The 15,614-nt window shown below is 33.8% G+C and overlaps 4 protein-coding genes across 5 annotated transcripts; 2 read left to right on the top strand and 2 right to left on the bottom strand.

Annotated features, from left to right (window-relative positions):
• Positions 1–1,745: 1,745 nt before the first annotated feature.
• On the bottom strand, positions 1,746–3,708 carry LOC116341054. Its single transcript, XM_031767907.1, has 2 exons — positions 3,601–3,708; positions 1,746–3,375 (listed from the first exon to the last, which is right to left on the bottom strand). Exon 2 carries the CDS (start codon positions 3,362–3,364, stop codon positions 2,192–2,194), a length of 1,173 nt encoding a protein of 390 aa, XP_031623767.1. The 5' UTR covers positions 3,365–3,375; positions 3,601–3,708; the 3' UTR covers positions 1,746–2,191.
• Positions 3,709–6,699: 2,991 nt separating this feature from the next.
• Positions 6,700–8,173, top strand: LOC116341459. The gene is made up of 2 exons (XM_031768572.1): positions 6,700–6,881; positions 6,958–8,173. Exons 1-2 carry the CDS (start codon positions 6,845–6,847, stop codon positions 7,698–7,700), a joined length of 780 nt encoding a protein of 259 aa, XP_031624432.1. The 5' UTR covers positions 6,700–6,844; the 3' UTR covers positions 7,701–8,173.
• LOC116341460 (60S ribosomal protein L37a) lies at positions 8,132–9,129 on the bottom strand. Its single transcript, XM_031768573.1, has 3 exons — positions 8,994–9,129; positions 8,567–8,695; positions 8,132–8,427 (listed from the first exon to the last, which is right to left on the bottom strand). The coding sequence occupies exons 1-3, from the start codon at positions 8,994–8,996 to the stop codon at positions 8,281–8,283; spliced, it is 279 nt and encodes a 92-aa protein (XP_031624433.1). The 5' UTR covers positions 8,997–9,129; the 3' UTR covers positions 8,132–8,280.
• Positions 9,130–9,283: 154 nt separating this feature from the next.
• Positions 9,284–15,455, top strand: LOC116341457 (splicing factor 3B subunit 1). Of its 2 annotated transcripts, XM_031768570.1 has the most exons (8): positions 9,284–9,451; positions 9,745–10,016; positions 10,161–10,290; positions 11,357–11,436; positions 11,511–11,690; positions 11,783–12,221; positions 12,286–14,933; positions 15,009–15,455. In XM_031768570.1, exons 1-8 carry the CDS (start codon positions 9,424–9,426, stop codon positions 15,165–15,167), a joined length of 3,936 nt encoding a protein of 1,311 aa, XP_031624430.1. In that variant the 5' UTR covers positions 9,284–9,423; the 3' UTR covers positions 15,168–15,455. The 2 variants fall into 2 exon arrangements, with proteins under 2 accessions (XP_031624430.1, XP_031624431.1); XM_031768571.1 differs by lacking the exons at positions 9,284–9,451; positions 9,745–10,016; positions 10,161–10,290 and adding an exon at positions 10,584–11,066.
• Positions 15,456–15,614: the final 159 nt, after the last annotated feature.

Genomic DNA, 15,614 nt, shown 5'->3' on the forward strand with positions numbered 1-15,614 from the left:
CTAAATTTTCAACAAACTCCACCCACTTCTCATTAAGCATCATCAAGTAAATGCATGCAAATTGCAGAAGATGGGTTGTATTTCGTACTTTAATTAGTCATTAACACACACGTGCATAACCACAAGTGCAGGTATGTTGTGACGCATACAAAAGAATGTATTGGTGTTGTCAACATTAGAAAAGTGACGAATTTAGTTGAGATCTGTTAATGACAAATGACCATTAGGATTATATAGGTAATACAGATTCAAAAGGAAAATACATATTTGGTACGTTTACGAAGTCAACATTTATATTTTTTTCTATAAAAAATCGTACCTACTTCATAATTTTCAAATATTTGATGAACATTGTTCAATTCATTTTATATTTTATACCTTGTTGAAGTAAGAATGTGATGATTTCTTCAATTTCATTTCATTATTTGATTTATTATCAATTGTTTTTCAAAAATGTGTATTTTATCAATTCTGATGTAATGTAAAAAGGAAGAAAAAAACTTGTGAATATTTTTTCAGAATAATGCAGAAAATGTAAAAAAGCTTAAAAATTTCAATAAAGTTAAATTAAATTAAAAAAGTTTGTATTAAAAGTGAGCCTTTTATGTGTTTGCCTTTCTCACTCGCATTGAAATCCACATTTGAGTTATATAGACGTCTCACTCAGTGTACAAGGTTCTTTAAAAAACGGCACTTGTTTTCACCAAAATAAAACTCCCAGTATTATCAAATCAAATCTAGCGATCAACAACGATTTCAGTTACTCTTCAAAAATTGAACAAATGTCCAAAAGTTATTCATTTTTGATTAAAGATAAGATACAAAGGTGCAGATAACAGTATTATTGTTAATTTGATCTGCAATTGAATGAAAAATTGAACAAATTCAGTTTTTCATATGGCATGTGAATAAGCCGAACTATTTCGATTTAATGGTTATGGTTTAACATAACTTCACTTTTTTGTCACAATGATAACAAGTTGATTGCTCAAAAAATGTACAAAACACCAGAAAATATTTACAAAATAAATGTAAATATATTTTTAAATGTTAATTTAAGTGAACATTAATATCATTTTCATTTTTGTGGGATTTGAATTCAAAATATTCGAAAATAACTGAATCAAAAAGTGTGCAACATAGCCTCACTTTCAATTAGGCAATTTCAGTTAAAATTAGGGGTACCTCCCATACAAAATTTTCAATTTTTGGCTCAAAAACGAATATTTTGTATGGAAGGTACTCTTAATTTTGGTTGAAATTTCTCCAAACCCTCCGAATGTTATTTTTTTGTGAAAAAAATAACCTGTACTCCCATACAAAAATCCAAATTTTTTGTGACCTTAGTTATGAAAAGTGTTTCAAAAATAGTTTTTATGGCAAAATTAACTTGTATATAAATTTATGGTGATTTACGTGTATTTTTAAATAATTGAAAAAAGTATGAAACTTTTATTTTGTTTTTCAACATTATTACACTTTATTTAACAAAGTGCCAAATTAACGTCAGACATATTTTTTTATAGTGTTTTATTAGAAAATAGAATACTTTCAAATGTCGTACAAATAGATTCATCATGAAAGTGTGAAGAATCTTTTGCGAGTTCTTCTGCTATTAAATTAAAAAATATTTCGATGCCAAGGTTTGAACATATTTGTTGGTCTCGAACTTTACGCCGTTTGAAAGGCTTGAAAAATCGAACAAATATTATTTTGAACTTGCTTTATAAAATACGCAACTACCACCGTGCGGAAAAGTTCGTCTTACTCGCGTAAGACTCTTTATTTTTATTAAAATTTAAAGTGAATTCAATGCAACGATTTTTTTAAAACTATAATACTAGTTAGACTCACAATTTTCAGAACAGAGATAAAATCTTATGTTGTTTTTTTTTTGCTTAGAACTTATCTAATAATACAGATGAATATAAAAAAAAACTTAAGTTTTTATTCTTATACAAAGTCTATCTCGACATCAGAATCTTACTCGTCTTCAGACAAATAAAAAGTTTCTTCTGCTAACTCAATTTCCAGTTGTTCTTCATTTTCAAAACTTTCAGGTATTTCACGAGCAATTTTCTCTCCAAAATGACCGATGTAAATGCTGAGTTTTTGGCTTTTCTCTCTAGCAGAATTTTGAAAGTCATCCAGCAATAATTCGTAGTCGTCTTCCGTCATTTGAAAATCTATATTATGGCACCCAGAAAAACTCACTTCTTTCAACTTTCCAAACTTCACCATTGTAAACAAACCACATAAAGTGATTGTAGCTTGAGCGGTAGTTGAGAACGTTACGTCCAAACTCTTCAGTAATGGTAACCTCGATAGTAAATTCTAAATCGGAGTCATTCATTTGTTTAACTTTACTCACAAATAAATATCGTAATGCTTTTTGATTCGCCAAATTGGTAATGTCGTCTGCATCAAATGAAAAGCCACCTAATGACAATTCTTCGATTGCAATATTTTCGTTTGCAAATGATTTTATGAGTAGTTTTCCTGATTTCGCAATTGAAGCGTATTTGACTTGAATGAACTCGAAAACCTTTAATTTTTTCAATTTGCTAAATAGAAGAATATCGTTGACATGGTCATCACGCGGTTTCCATCCGTAACAAAACTCGAATTTTAATTTTTCCAAGTCCTTGGCATTCTCTGTGATGACACTAATAAATTCGCTATCGTTAAGCCCCCTCATCTCTAGATATTTCAGCTGTGGATTGAGACGAAGGATATTGGCAAGTGTGTCGGGCCGTATATTTGTATAACGCAAATCGAGATGTTTCAACTTTGGAAAATGATGCATTAAAACTTCTGGATAATCGATTTCACAATCATTCAATCCCAAAAATTTCAATCGCGGCATGATAGGTGCAAGCTCTTCAGAACTAATTGTTATGCCTCTTAATCGTAGATGATTCAAATTTTCCGAAGAATATTTTAGGATGTCATCACACTTAATACCCAAGTGATCATAAAATCCAATAACTGGATCAAAAGTTGTCATCAAGTGACCAAATTTGCAGAGAATACGACGGAGTACAGTTTTGTTGATAATATTGCCAGACATATAATTTGAATTTTCCGGACTCATACTCCATTGATACTGGTTTTCGTCAACCACGAAGCAAGAATTTCTGAAGTAACGATGAAACACTTGCTCGGCAACACTTCTCATTCGTTTGCATACATTCGCAGTGTGACACAAGCTTTCAATGTTCAAATTTTGAAAAACAGCATACAAACAATCATCATTCAATGCTAGCAATTGATTGGTTCGTTTTTTGTTCTTCGCTGTTTTTGATTCAACAGTCTTAATTCTTTGACGGAGCCTTTTGGCAATCGGTTCAACTGAATGTGACATTTGTGATTTATCTGAAAAATGTTTAAACAATTTTACTGATTTGTTTTCTATTTTATCAATCAAAGCATACTGGCTGAAAAAAATCTCAATATAATTCAGCAATGTCACTTTATATCACTTTTGAATAGATGTTCCAGAATACTTTGGTTGTTAAAATCTTTTACTATTTTATGAATGAGTTGATTTTTTTCTAGTTATTGGAATAAACTTATTTCGTTAGATGTGCTTTAGCTTACCCAGTTACTTCAACAATAGTTTCCTGATTCTAGTGCAGCAATGGTTTTTTATTTAGATTAGAATATATTTTCATATGTGCGTCCTTTCCAATAATAATAATCGAGTGCTCCTTAAGTTAAGATGACAGTTCACATAATGTCATTCATTTGAATCACATCGCAGGGTTCGACAATTCTAAATTTGAATAGTAGAATGTTTGAATTTGATTTCAAATAAATTGAAACGAAAAATATACAAAAACCAAATTTTGCCCTGATTTGTGTGAATATTTCTCATGTCGTAGTATTCTACTTACTCAAACTAGAAGAGAATCTTTCCTTATTCCGAAACCGTCGCAAAAAATGCTGATGTTGGTGTTATTGAATCTTATTTTTTTGGCGGGAAGGTTTTGCGAGAAATAGTTATATGAAATATTTGAGAAAATTGTGTGAGAAGGTTTTTTGCATATTTTTTGCTTGGGCACCAAATTAATAATCCAGCATAACATTCTGAAATTTTCAAAATTTGGCCACCAGGTGGAATTTTGAAAAAATCACAAAAAAATGTTTAATTATTGATTAAGAGCCTTTTCAAGTTGTTTATTTTTAAATTTAGAACAAAAAACGTAATGTAATGAGATTGTGTCGTTTTATTACCTCTAAAAGTAATGGGTAATATCAACTAATTTGTTATCAATTAACCTTAAGGGTGGTTAATGTGTTTCTGCGAATTTTTTTATCATAAAATCTCATTAAGAATGATGTCAAAAGGAGAACAAATAGCTAGGATTTCAATATGGGAGTAATTAGGAGAAGGTTTGCCCTTTAATTAAATAGGGCTCAAAAGTTAACTCAAAGTGGAGGTAGTAATGCTATTGGTACTTATAATATCGATCATTAGAACCATTTGATATTACCTCACATAATGTTATTGGGGTGAAATATTGTTTGGTTTTAATTAACATATCTAACAATCTTAATGACATTTGAAAGAAAGTATCTCATTTGTTAATTTTCTTAATTACAAATTTCTTCTATATAAGCCAGTATTTTTCAAAATTTCGTCAGTTTTCATTTGACTTGCAGACTACATGTAGATCTATCTACATCTAAATCTAGCTTAACTCAGTGGTTTGAAGAAAGTGATTTTTTAAAGAAACATTCCAACTTTTCGATTCCAAATATTCAGAATGCATCGAAAAATTAATTCGAAAATATTTCAAATGAAGAGAAAATCAATGGATATTGAATTGAGCTCACCCGAAACAAAAATACGGAGATACGATTCACCTGTACAACCTATGCGAAATGGAATGAAATATTTACTTAACCAAGATTGTTTTCTAAACATTTTTCGTTATTTGAACATCGCAGACTTATACTCATTCCACCAGCTTGATGTTAAAAGAGATCCCTATTTCACACAATTGATTGGAGCTTATTCGATTGGTAAAAAATTATTAACACTGAACATGTCAAAATGTAGTGCAGTAAACGATGAATCGGTTGCGGGAAAAATTCTCTCAACATTCGGAAAATCGTTAAAAAGATTGAGAATTGAAGTGAAGAAGGGACGTTGGTTTGTGGTTGCCGTTCAAAAAATCATCGACCACTGTTCACCAGATAGACTTGAGGAACTTGAACTCGATCTGAAGTATTGTGGAGATGCATTGATCGATTGGTATCAACTGGAACAGCTCGCTCCTTACATTCGTGGTTTAAAGCATTTGAGCATCAATTGCTCTGCATTAGAAGTTGCAAATGATTTCGACGAGGTTTGCTTATTTTTCATAAATGAAGCAAAAAATCTCCGGACACTGAAATTAGTAAACATTCAGTTTGAAAAAAATGAAATCAGCAAAAAAATCCAGATTGAACAAAGCAACTTGACCGAACTTCATTTGATCAATTCACCAATGTTTATGGAGGATTTCACATTCATTGAAAAACTTTCCAATTTGGAGGTGTTTAAATATAAGAATCTAATGAAGAAGGACTCATTCGTCAAAGAAATTGGTGAAACATTGGCCAAACATTGTCCAAAGCTAAGAATCTACTTCGATATTTCGTGTGTTGAAGAGGAACATCCAGATCGATATAATTATCTGATTAACATGAAGTGCTTGGAAGAAGCAATTATTTCGACCACAAAAAACGGTGCTGAGAAAGTGAATATTAATCCCCAAATATTGACCATTCCAATGTCACTCTATAACGTGATCATTGACAATAAATATAAATACGATAGTATATGTATGTTAACCAGGACCAAGGAACAAGAAGATTGCTATTTTCCTCATAGTTGGCATGATTTGGATTTCATTTCAACTGAATTTTGATGAGAATATGTTTTTTTTTTATTCAATTTAAATACAAATAACTTGAATAAGAGTTCAAAATACTCACAAGCATTAATGGAATCATCAGAATATCCGTCAAATAATGTATATATTTGTAACATTTTCACTTTATAATACCATTCATTTTAAGAGCAAAAATAAAATAACAAAAAAAATAATTGTTTGTTTTTATTCAATTTCTTATAAACTGTACGATTGCTAGTACGTTAACAATGTGCCAACGAAATCACATATTTGAGTAATATTTTATAAAAGGATGTGGAAATTCGCAACGGTTATAATATAAGCCAATCACGGGAATCTCTCTTCTTGTTGACAGTATTATTGTGAGAATGATTATCGGTTTGGTGATGGGCAAAAGCAGAATTCAATACAAATTCGAGAGATTGGTGATTTTGAAAAGGAAAAGAGATGTGCGACGGTGTTTCATGAATGGCATGATTTAATGTTGGACACTAATTAGAATGAAATACATCGCATAAAATATCATCCACAAATTTAGCATTGTCCAAATTTGTTGGCGCAAAGAAAATGTAAACTATTTGATTGGAAATCATTTCCACGTGAAACATTCGTTTGTTTGTTTGTATGTTATGGACTTTGACCGAAATTTAGAATCAATACTCATCTTGCTTTCTTAATTATTATTTTTGTGTATTTTAAAAAAGTCAGTGTCACAAATCGATCATAGATGAGTTAATTGAACGTTTGATATGCTTGGCTTACCGTTTCGATGACAGATGTCAATATATATAATACCTTAGCTCATTTTCATAACGCACATATAATAGGACGACATTGAAATCGTTAGTGAGAGCACGCACTATCATTTGTACCAAATTTGTATTTTCTTTCATTAACATTTCATTCGAAATTCATTTGTTAAATTTCACAAAACGATTAAAATGTCGCATGACCAAGGGATTCATCCACCATCAAAATGTACGTAAACCTCATTAAAAAAAAAAACGATCAGAAAAATATATAATATTTTTTTATTTTTTTAATCGTTTCTTAGTTCGTTGGGGCCAAAGACAATTAGACGCCATGGAAAGAATAGTAATGGAACAAAGCTACAAAAAAGATAAATATCTGCGTGATGAACAGTTGTCTATGCTGTGTAATAAATTGGATTTATCGAAATCTTTTGTGAAAAGTTGGTTTGCAGCACGACGTGGTAAAGATGTAAAAAGAGAAAGACAATATCGGCAATCTCAAATTCCAGTACATCTGAGGACAAATTCTATTTTGGAGAGGATCCCAGAGCCAATGGTGGAAGTAGATGAATGTTCAAGGTTGATGCCATTTCAATTATGCTCACGGACAATACCAATCGATCCAAAATATCCAACTAAACCGAATTTAAACGATAAGTATCGTGCACATAAGCAAGTGAATACAACGTTACCAGCGACGCCTGCAGTGATAGACAATTGCACAAATAACTCGACAGCAAATCATCAAATATCAGTTAATAATCACAAAACCCCAATTCAACAAAGACAGACTATCAAATTTTTTCGACCGTTCGAAGACCCACCAACCATTGAACGTCCACTGCTCAATGCCAATGCTTCAAATCGAAATATATTAACCGCCGAAGATGATGATGATATTGATGTTGGCGCCGCTGGAGAGGAAATAATGACAGACGAAGAATTTTATGCTGAAATGGAAAAATATTATAGGGAAAATATGCAATACCCTGATAGAGCCAAAAAGGCTTGGTTAGAAGAATGCGCTAGAGTGTACGGAAAATAATTGTTTATTTTTTCCATATTTTTGGTTAGGTTAATTGAAAAATCACATTTCATTTAAATGAGCATTTGACAACGTTTAACAATTATTCCATATTGCCAATGAAATTGTATTCATTTTCCTCTTATTATTTGATAGCATTTGAATAGTTTCCGTTTTCATTCTCTGAATATACTCAAAATAAAAAGATGCATTCAGTCGTATCAAATTCAGATGTTGTGCAAAAGATTTTCTTTGTTCATTTTATTGGAATCAAGCACCGAACACAAACCTTATAATATACAAGATATTTTCAAGCTTGACATTCAAGTTGACGCATCAAATTTGAGAGGTTCCGTAAGCACCTTACACGTATTCACTTTTAACAGAATATTCATGGTGAGGTAATATCTGAAACAGAACATAAAACCAACTACCAAAAATAAAAGACCTGATTTGCTTGAAAAGTTATTTATATATGTATTTTAACCACAAGGATTTAACAATATATCACTTTTCAATCAATTTTTTTGTTTGATTTCATTCACTTGTTTCCAGTAAACTTTTTTTTTAATTTATAGAAATACACTGTATCGAAACGTATTTATTGTTCCTTGGTTTCACGGAGACGTCGAACAGCGGAACGGACTGAAGCAGCAGCGGTTGTTGAGTAAACCCAGGCACCACCAGCAACGGTGCGTCTGCATCTGCTGCATGACCAAATACCAACACAGGCACGTTTCATGGAATCCTGAAAATAGAATAAAATCACATAACCATTAAAAAAATGGACGAATAATCCACCAATTTTTCATTGAACTCAAAATGTTCCGGAGCGAAAGTAAATATATAATTGAATTGAACACGTCGCAACACGAATTCGTGCTTACCTTGCCACAGAATGAGCATGTGTATTTCGAATGTTGGGTGATTTCGATTTTCTTCACCATTTTACGTAGTGAGGCACCATAACGGGTACCATATTTTCCTACGATTCCAACCTTCTTTGTACGTTTGGCCTAAAAACACAACAAAGAAAACATTTTTTTTTATAAAAACACAGTAATAATTCACGAAAATAATTGAAAAAAAAAATCGGCGGTTTTGACAATACACTTTTGCCACTGTATAAGCATTGTTCAAGTCACTTCTAAACAACAAACACACAATTCTTCACAAAAATCATAGAAATATCGATAAAATCGTGAAAATTTTGATAATATCCACCGATGAATTAAAGTTTGTTTCAACTGAAAAAGTTTTTTTGCGAAAATTTTCGAAGATTTTTCTGATTTTTTGTAATTATTTTTCGCTTACCATTTTTATATGTGTTCGCCTGTCAGTTTTCAAAGCGGAAAGAGAGTCTCAACGTGACTTTTGCACTGAAGTTGGTCGAATATATGAACAAAACGCACACTAGCCCAAACGGACAAATGTCAAATGACTGTCAATGACAGTTCTTAAGTAAACGATTCATATGATGTTTTGTGAATATTTACAAGTTTTCGCGGTTTTTTTTGTGATGGAAATGTTTTAAATTGGATTTGTATTTTTTTGAGGGTGCTTTTATTTGCACTGAAAATTGTGATATATATAAAATATTGAAAAGAGTTCATCAAAGCCGGTATTTGAGCTAGTTAAATTGACATAGCTCGAAATACTTTATGCATGAAAAAAAGAACTCCCTTCTGTCACGAATCAATGGAAAGAGCGCTATACGACTGATTTTGACTTTCACAAAATAAAAATGGACGGCATCGCAAGAACCCACGAAGGTAATATTTTTCGCTTTTTTTCTTAAAATTCGTCGTTATTTCAATATGAAAATAACAGAAATCTGTAAAAAAGTTACAATTCTCATATATGAAAATAGTTGTGAAAAGCAATTTTCCAGAAATTATTCTGATTTCAGATAAAATTCATTGAACGATTGTATACGTTTGCATTGTCGCTTGTGATGTGGTTTCCTAACCAAAACATGAATTACAAATTAAACGTAGATACAAATTTTGTTATGATTTTGATTTGTTTTTAATTTCTTTGGAACATGTTCTTTCTTTTATTGCAGATATCGAGGCTCAAATTGCCGACATTCAAACTAAAAAAAAGGAATTAGCTGCTTCACAGGCTAGTGAAAAAGGTGTTGGCTTGTTGGAGAGCGGCTACTTTGACAGCGAATTATATGATGACGGTGGCGATAAGAGGAAACGGTACGAAGGTTACATGACCTCAATTGCTGCGAACGATGATGCAGACGACGATGATGATGACGGTTTACCCATTACCAAACGAACAACATACACGGCACCCAAAAGCATTCTGAAGGATGTCATTAAACAGGTAAGATTTATTGATTTTTCACAGTGTTGTCATGTGAACCATTCGTTGTGTTTACATCAAATACAGAATTTTACATTAAAATGCAGCGACTTAATTTCGATATTTATTTTATCGCAAACATTTGATTTAAATTCTTTTTTACAGGGTGAAAAAGACGAGCAAGATCCATTTGCGGATCGTCGTCGACCAACTATTGCTGACAGAGAAGATGAATATCGACAAAAACGTCGTCGTTTTGTCATTTCACCAGAGCGAGCAGATCCATTTGCCGACGGTTAGTATCGATTCATCTCTATATAATGTATTTTAGTTAGATTTAGCCAGTAAATCTAGTAAAAATGATGTCTAACCAGTTAATAGCCAAAGCAGATAAATTTGAATAGTCAATGAAAGAGAGAAAGAGAGTATGATTGATCAAAATGATAAGAGTTTTTTATAAATGGTAACCGAACAATAAAAAATTATTTCGTATGAATGTTTGTGAGAGTATTTACTCCCCATTGAAGAGTCCATTATTAATATTACCAAACATTGTCAATACAGGTCACGGACGACTATCTTAAAAAAGTCAGTGTGTGTCCGATATCACAAACAAGTCACAAATCGACTCTACCGAATCGCTGATGCATCCAAATGTTGACTTGAAACCAAAATAAGACAAAAAGGTTGAGAACTTCATCAATGAATGGAGAGTCTGTCTCTGGTTTCGGAAATGACAATCGAAATAAGCAAAAAACAGGAAGAAAATGAGAGAGAGAGAAAGAGCAAGTCATGTGACAATTTTGTCAACTCACTACAAAGAGAACAGAATTTTATTCAATATTTCTCTCGAAACAATGTTCCGCCAATTTCCATTGTCAATTTCGTGTATTGTGTGAGAATGAATGCATTTTTTAAAAAAGTTTAGTCAAAAAGTATTAATCACAACAGAATTATTTCAGGATATAAAAAATAAGATAAACAGACAAAAAAATATCATGTCATAAAAAATCAAACACTCAAATTTTAAAAATATTTAAATCGATGGGAGACGAGAGTCTGTTCCAGCACGTACGTATACAAATAATCCTTTTATTTACAAAAATTAAAATCATTCCTGAAATTTGAACCAATAATCAAAAATAAACCTTTCAGTTTCAAATCGTCCTGTAGTGAACAACCTGTAGTAATACTGAAAAAAGACAATCAAATTTCAAATGAGTTTTTGAAATAAAAGGAATAATTCGAGATTTTATACATTTTTATTTGTAAAAATGAACAAAAAAAAACAGCAGAAATTACGTTACTATTCGTGGTCATTAATGTTAGACTTTTTCTTTTCTTCATTTGCTATTTTGCAGGAGGAAAGACTCCAGATGTTACATCGAGAACATACACCCAGATTATGCGAGAGCAAATGCTGGCAGGCGAAGAAACGGAGGTAAGATTTTGCAAATGTTTTTTTTTTTACATGGAATTTCAGTCATTTAATGCTTCATTTCTTCTTTAAAACAGTTGCGCAAAAAAATTCAAGAGAAATCAAAAGATGGAACTTTGGTGAAGTCAAGTAATGGTGATGCGAGCAAAGCTGCAGAGCCACGTAAACGCGGTCGTTGGGATCAAACAATTGATGATCAATTTGTACCAGCAAAAAAGGCGGCCGGTGCGGTTACTCCAACGTGGAATGATGTCGAGGTTAGTTTTGAAAAAAAAAAGAAAATATTCTAGAATAATGTGAAATAAATTGGTAAATGCTCATGGAATTTTGGATATTTTTTTTCCCATAGAAAACGCCGGCATTTGGTGCTGAGGCACAAACGCCAGGAGCAACACCGCGTACACAAAGAATGTGGGATGCGACCCCAGCGCATGTTCCATCTACTCCAGCACTCGAAACACCAGCACATGAAAAGAGTGCACGAAGAAATCGATGGGACGAAACGCCGCGTACTGAACGAGAAACGCCTGGACATAATTCTGGATGGATGGAAACTCCAAAAGCTGATCGGGCCGAAGAGCGTATAATTGAAGCGGCAAGCGCATCAAAAAGACGATCGCGGTGGGATGAAACCCCAACTGCCACGCCATCGATGACACCAAGCATCGGTTTGGCTACACCATCAATGACACCATCGGCCACTCCAGGACATGCAACACCATTGCTTACACCTGGTGGATCTACCCCTATCGGCTTAAAAGCAGCATTGTTAGCCACACCAACGCCAGGTAAAAAATATTAAATTAAACCATTTTATGAAATTTTCTAACATGAATTTAAAATTTAATTTAGGTGCATTGGCCGCAATGACACCAGAGCAATTGCAAGCATACCGATGGGAAAAAGAAATTGACGAACGTAATCGACCATTCACCGACGAAGAGTTAGATGTAATGTTTCCGCCTGGATACAAGGTGTTGCCTCCACCAGCTGGTTATGTTCCACTTCGTACACCTGGTCGTAAATTGCTTGCCACACCGACACCAATGTCTGGCCAAACTCCACACGGATTCTTCATTCAGCAGGAAGATAAACAAGCAAAATTCATGGACAATCAACCAAAGGGACAAAATTTGCCGTTCATGAAACCGGAAGATGCTCAATATTTTGATAAATTGCTGCTCGATGTGGATGAAGAGAATTTAAGTCCGGAAGAGCAAAAAGAGCGAAAAATCATGAAGCTCCTGCTAAAAATCAAGAACGGTACGCCACCAATGCGAAAATCAGCATTGCGTCAAATCACTGACAAAGCACGTGAATTCGGAGCTGGCCCATTGTTTAATCAAATCTTACCATTGCTCATGTCACCGACACTCGAAGACCAAGAGCGTCATTTACTTGTCAAAGTTATCGATCGTATTTTGTATAAATTGGACGATTTGGTACGACCATACGTGCACAAAATCCTTGTGGTTATTGAACCATTGTTGATTGATGAAGATTATTATGCACGTGTTGAAGGACGTGAGATTATTTCAAATTTGGCCAAAGCAGCCGGTTTGGCAACGATGATTTCAACAATGCGTCCAGACATTGACAACATTGATGAATACGTGCGAAACACAACTGCACGTGCATTCGCTGTTGTCGCATCGGCTTTGGGTATTCCTTCATTGTTGCCCTTTTTAAAAGCCGTTTGCAAGAGTAAAAAATCATGGCAGGCCCGACACACTGGCATCAAAATTGTGCAACAAATTGCCATTTTAATGGGATGCGCCATTTTGCCCCATCTCAAGAGTTTGGTACAGATTATCGAACATGGTTTAGTTGATGAGCAACAGAAGGTACGTACAATAACAGCATTGGCTATTGCTGCACTTGCCGAAGCCGCCACACCATACGGTATCGAATCGTTCGATTCCGTACTCAAACCATTGTGGAAGGGTATTCGAACACATCGTGGTAAAGGGTTGGCTGCATTTTTAAAGGCCATTGGTTATTTGATCCCATTGATGGATGCTGAATATGCAAATTACTATACCAGAGAAGTGATGTTGATTTTAATTCGTGAGTTTCAATCGCCCGACGAAGAAATGAAGAAAATCGTATTGAAAGTCGTGAAACAATGTTGTGCAACGGATGGTGTTGAACCGCAATATATAAAAGAAGAGATTTTACCGCATTTCTTCAAGCACTTCTGGAATCATCGTATGGCGTTAGATAGGCGAAACTATCGTCAATTGGTTGACACCACTGTCGAAATTGCGAACAAAGTGGGCGCATCCGAAATCATACATCGTGTGGTTGACGATTTAAAAGATGAAAACGAAACGTATCGTAAAATGGTGATGGAAACAATTGAAAAAATTATGGCCAATTTGGGTGCTGCTGATATCGATTCACATCTGGAAGAATTATTAATCGATGGCATTTTGTATGCGTTCCAAGAACAAACAACCGAAGATGTTGTTATGTTAAATGGTTTCGGAACGATTGTGAATCAATTGGGAAAGCGGGTAAAATCATATTTACCACAAATTTGCGGTACAATTCTATGGCGTTTGAATAATAAATCGGCAAAGGTGCGTCAACAAGCGGCCGATTTGATTTCACGCATTGCCGTTGTCATGAAAACATGCCAGGAAGAAAAATTGATGGGACATTTGGGTGTCGTGCTCTATGAATATCTTGGTGAAGAATATCCAGAAGTATTGGGATCGATTTTGGGCGCATTGAAAGCAATCGTCAATGTGATTGGCATGACAAAAATGACACCGCCAATCAAAGATTTACTACCTCGATTAACGCCCATTCTAAAGAATCGTCACGAGAAAGTACAAGAGAACTGTATTGATTTGGTCGGTCGTATTGCTGATCGTGGTCCTGAGTATGTGTCGGCACGTGAATGGATGCGTATTTGTTTCGAATTACTTGAATTATTGAAGGCACACAAGAAAGCCATTCGACGTGCCACCGTCAATACATTCGGTTACATTGCCAAGGCCATCGGCCCACACGATGTGTTAGCTACACTATTGAATAATTTAAAAGTACAAGAACGTCAAAATCGTGTTTGTACTACAGTTGCAATTGCCATCGTTGCTGAAACATGTCGACCATTTACCGTTTTACCAGCCCTAATGAATGAATATCGTGTTCCCGAATTGAACGTTCAAAATGGTGTGCTAAAGTCAATGTCATTCTTATTCGAATACATCGGTGAAATGGGAAAAGATTATATCTATTCGGTGTGTCCATTGCTTGAAGATGCATTAATGGATCGAGATTTGGTTCATCGGCAAACAGCTTGTGCAGCCATCAAACACATGGCATTGGGCGTTTATGGATTTGGTTGCGAAGATGCTTTAACGCATTTATTAAATTATGTGTGGCCAAATATTTTTGAAACGTCACCACATTTGGTTCAAGCATTCATGGATGCAGTCGACGGGCTGAGAGTTGCACTTGGACCCAACAAAATTCTCCAATACACTTTACAGGTAACGTTGAATCGCATACAATTTCCATGTTAATCCAAAATATTCATGTCAAACATTGTTATTGATCATTTTCAGGGACTATTCCACCCGGCTCGAAAGGTACGTGATGTGTATTGGAAAATCTACAATTCATTATACATTGGCAGCCAAGACGCCCTGATAGCTGGCTATCCCAGAATCGCAAATGACACTAAAAACCAATACGCCCGATATGAACTTGATTACGTTCTCTAGAGAGGTGAACAATAAACTATGATCATCAATTATAATAATAATAATAATAATGATAAATATATCTAGAAAACGCGATATTTCATACCAAACTACGATTTTTATGTGTTGTGAGCGTTTAATGTGCATCTTTTATAAATTTTTCCGATTAGAAACAAACAATTGTATCGTTTAATCTAAAGCTTATTATCGGATTTATTCTTGACCACAATTTAATAGCACGAAAATCAGAAGAAAATGTCATTCATAATTAAGTTCAAATAAATAAAGGTTTAATTGATAAGAATCAAATTTGGTTGGCTTTCTTTTCATTCCGACATATTCATAAATTATTTATTTTAGAAGGACTGACATTTTCGATGAAAAAAAAAACTATTTTGTGTAACTCAACCTATTTGGGTTTCATTCGTTAATTTTAAAATTTCCTCCTAGTAACTAGAAAAATTGGAT

This window comes from Contarinia nasturtii, unplaced genomic scaffold, assembly GCF_009176525.2.
Source record: "Contarinia nasturtii isolate CC-2019 unplaced genomic scaffold, AAFC_CNas_1.1 Cnas_scaffold_695, whole genome shotgun sequence".
NCBI lineage: Eukaryota > Metazoa > Arthropoda > Insecta > Diptera > Cecidomyiidae > Contarinia > Contarinia nasturtii.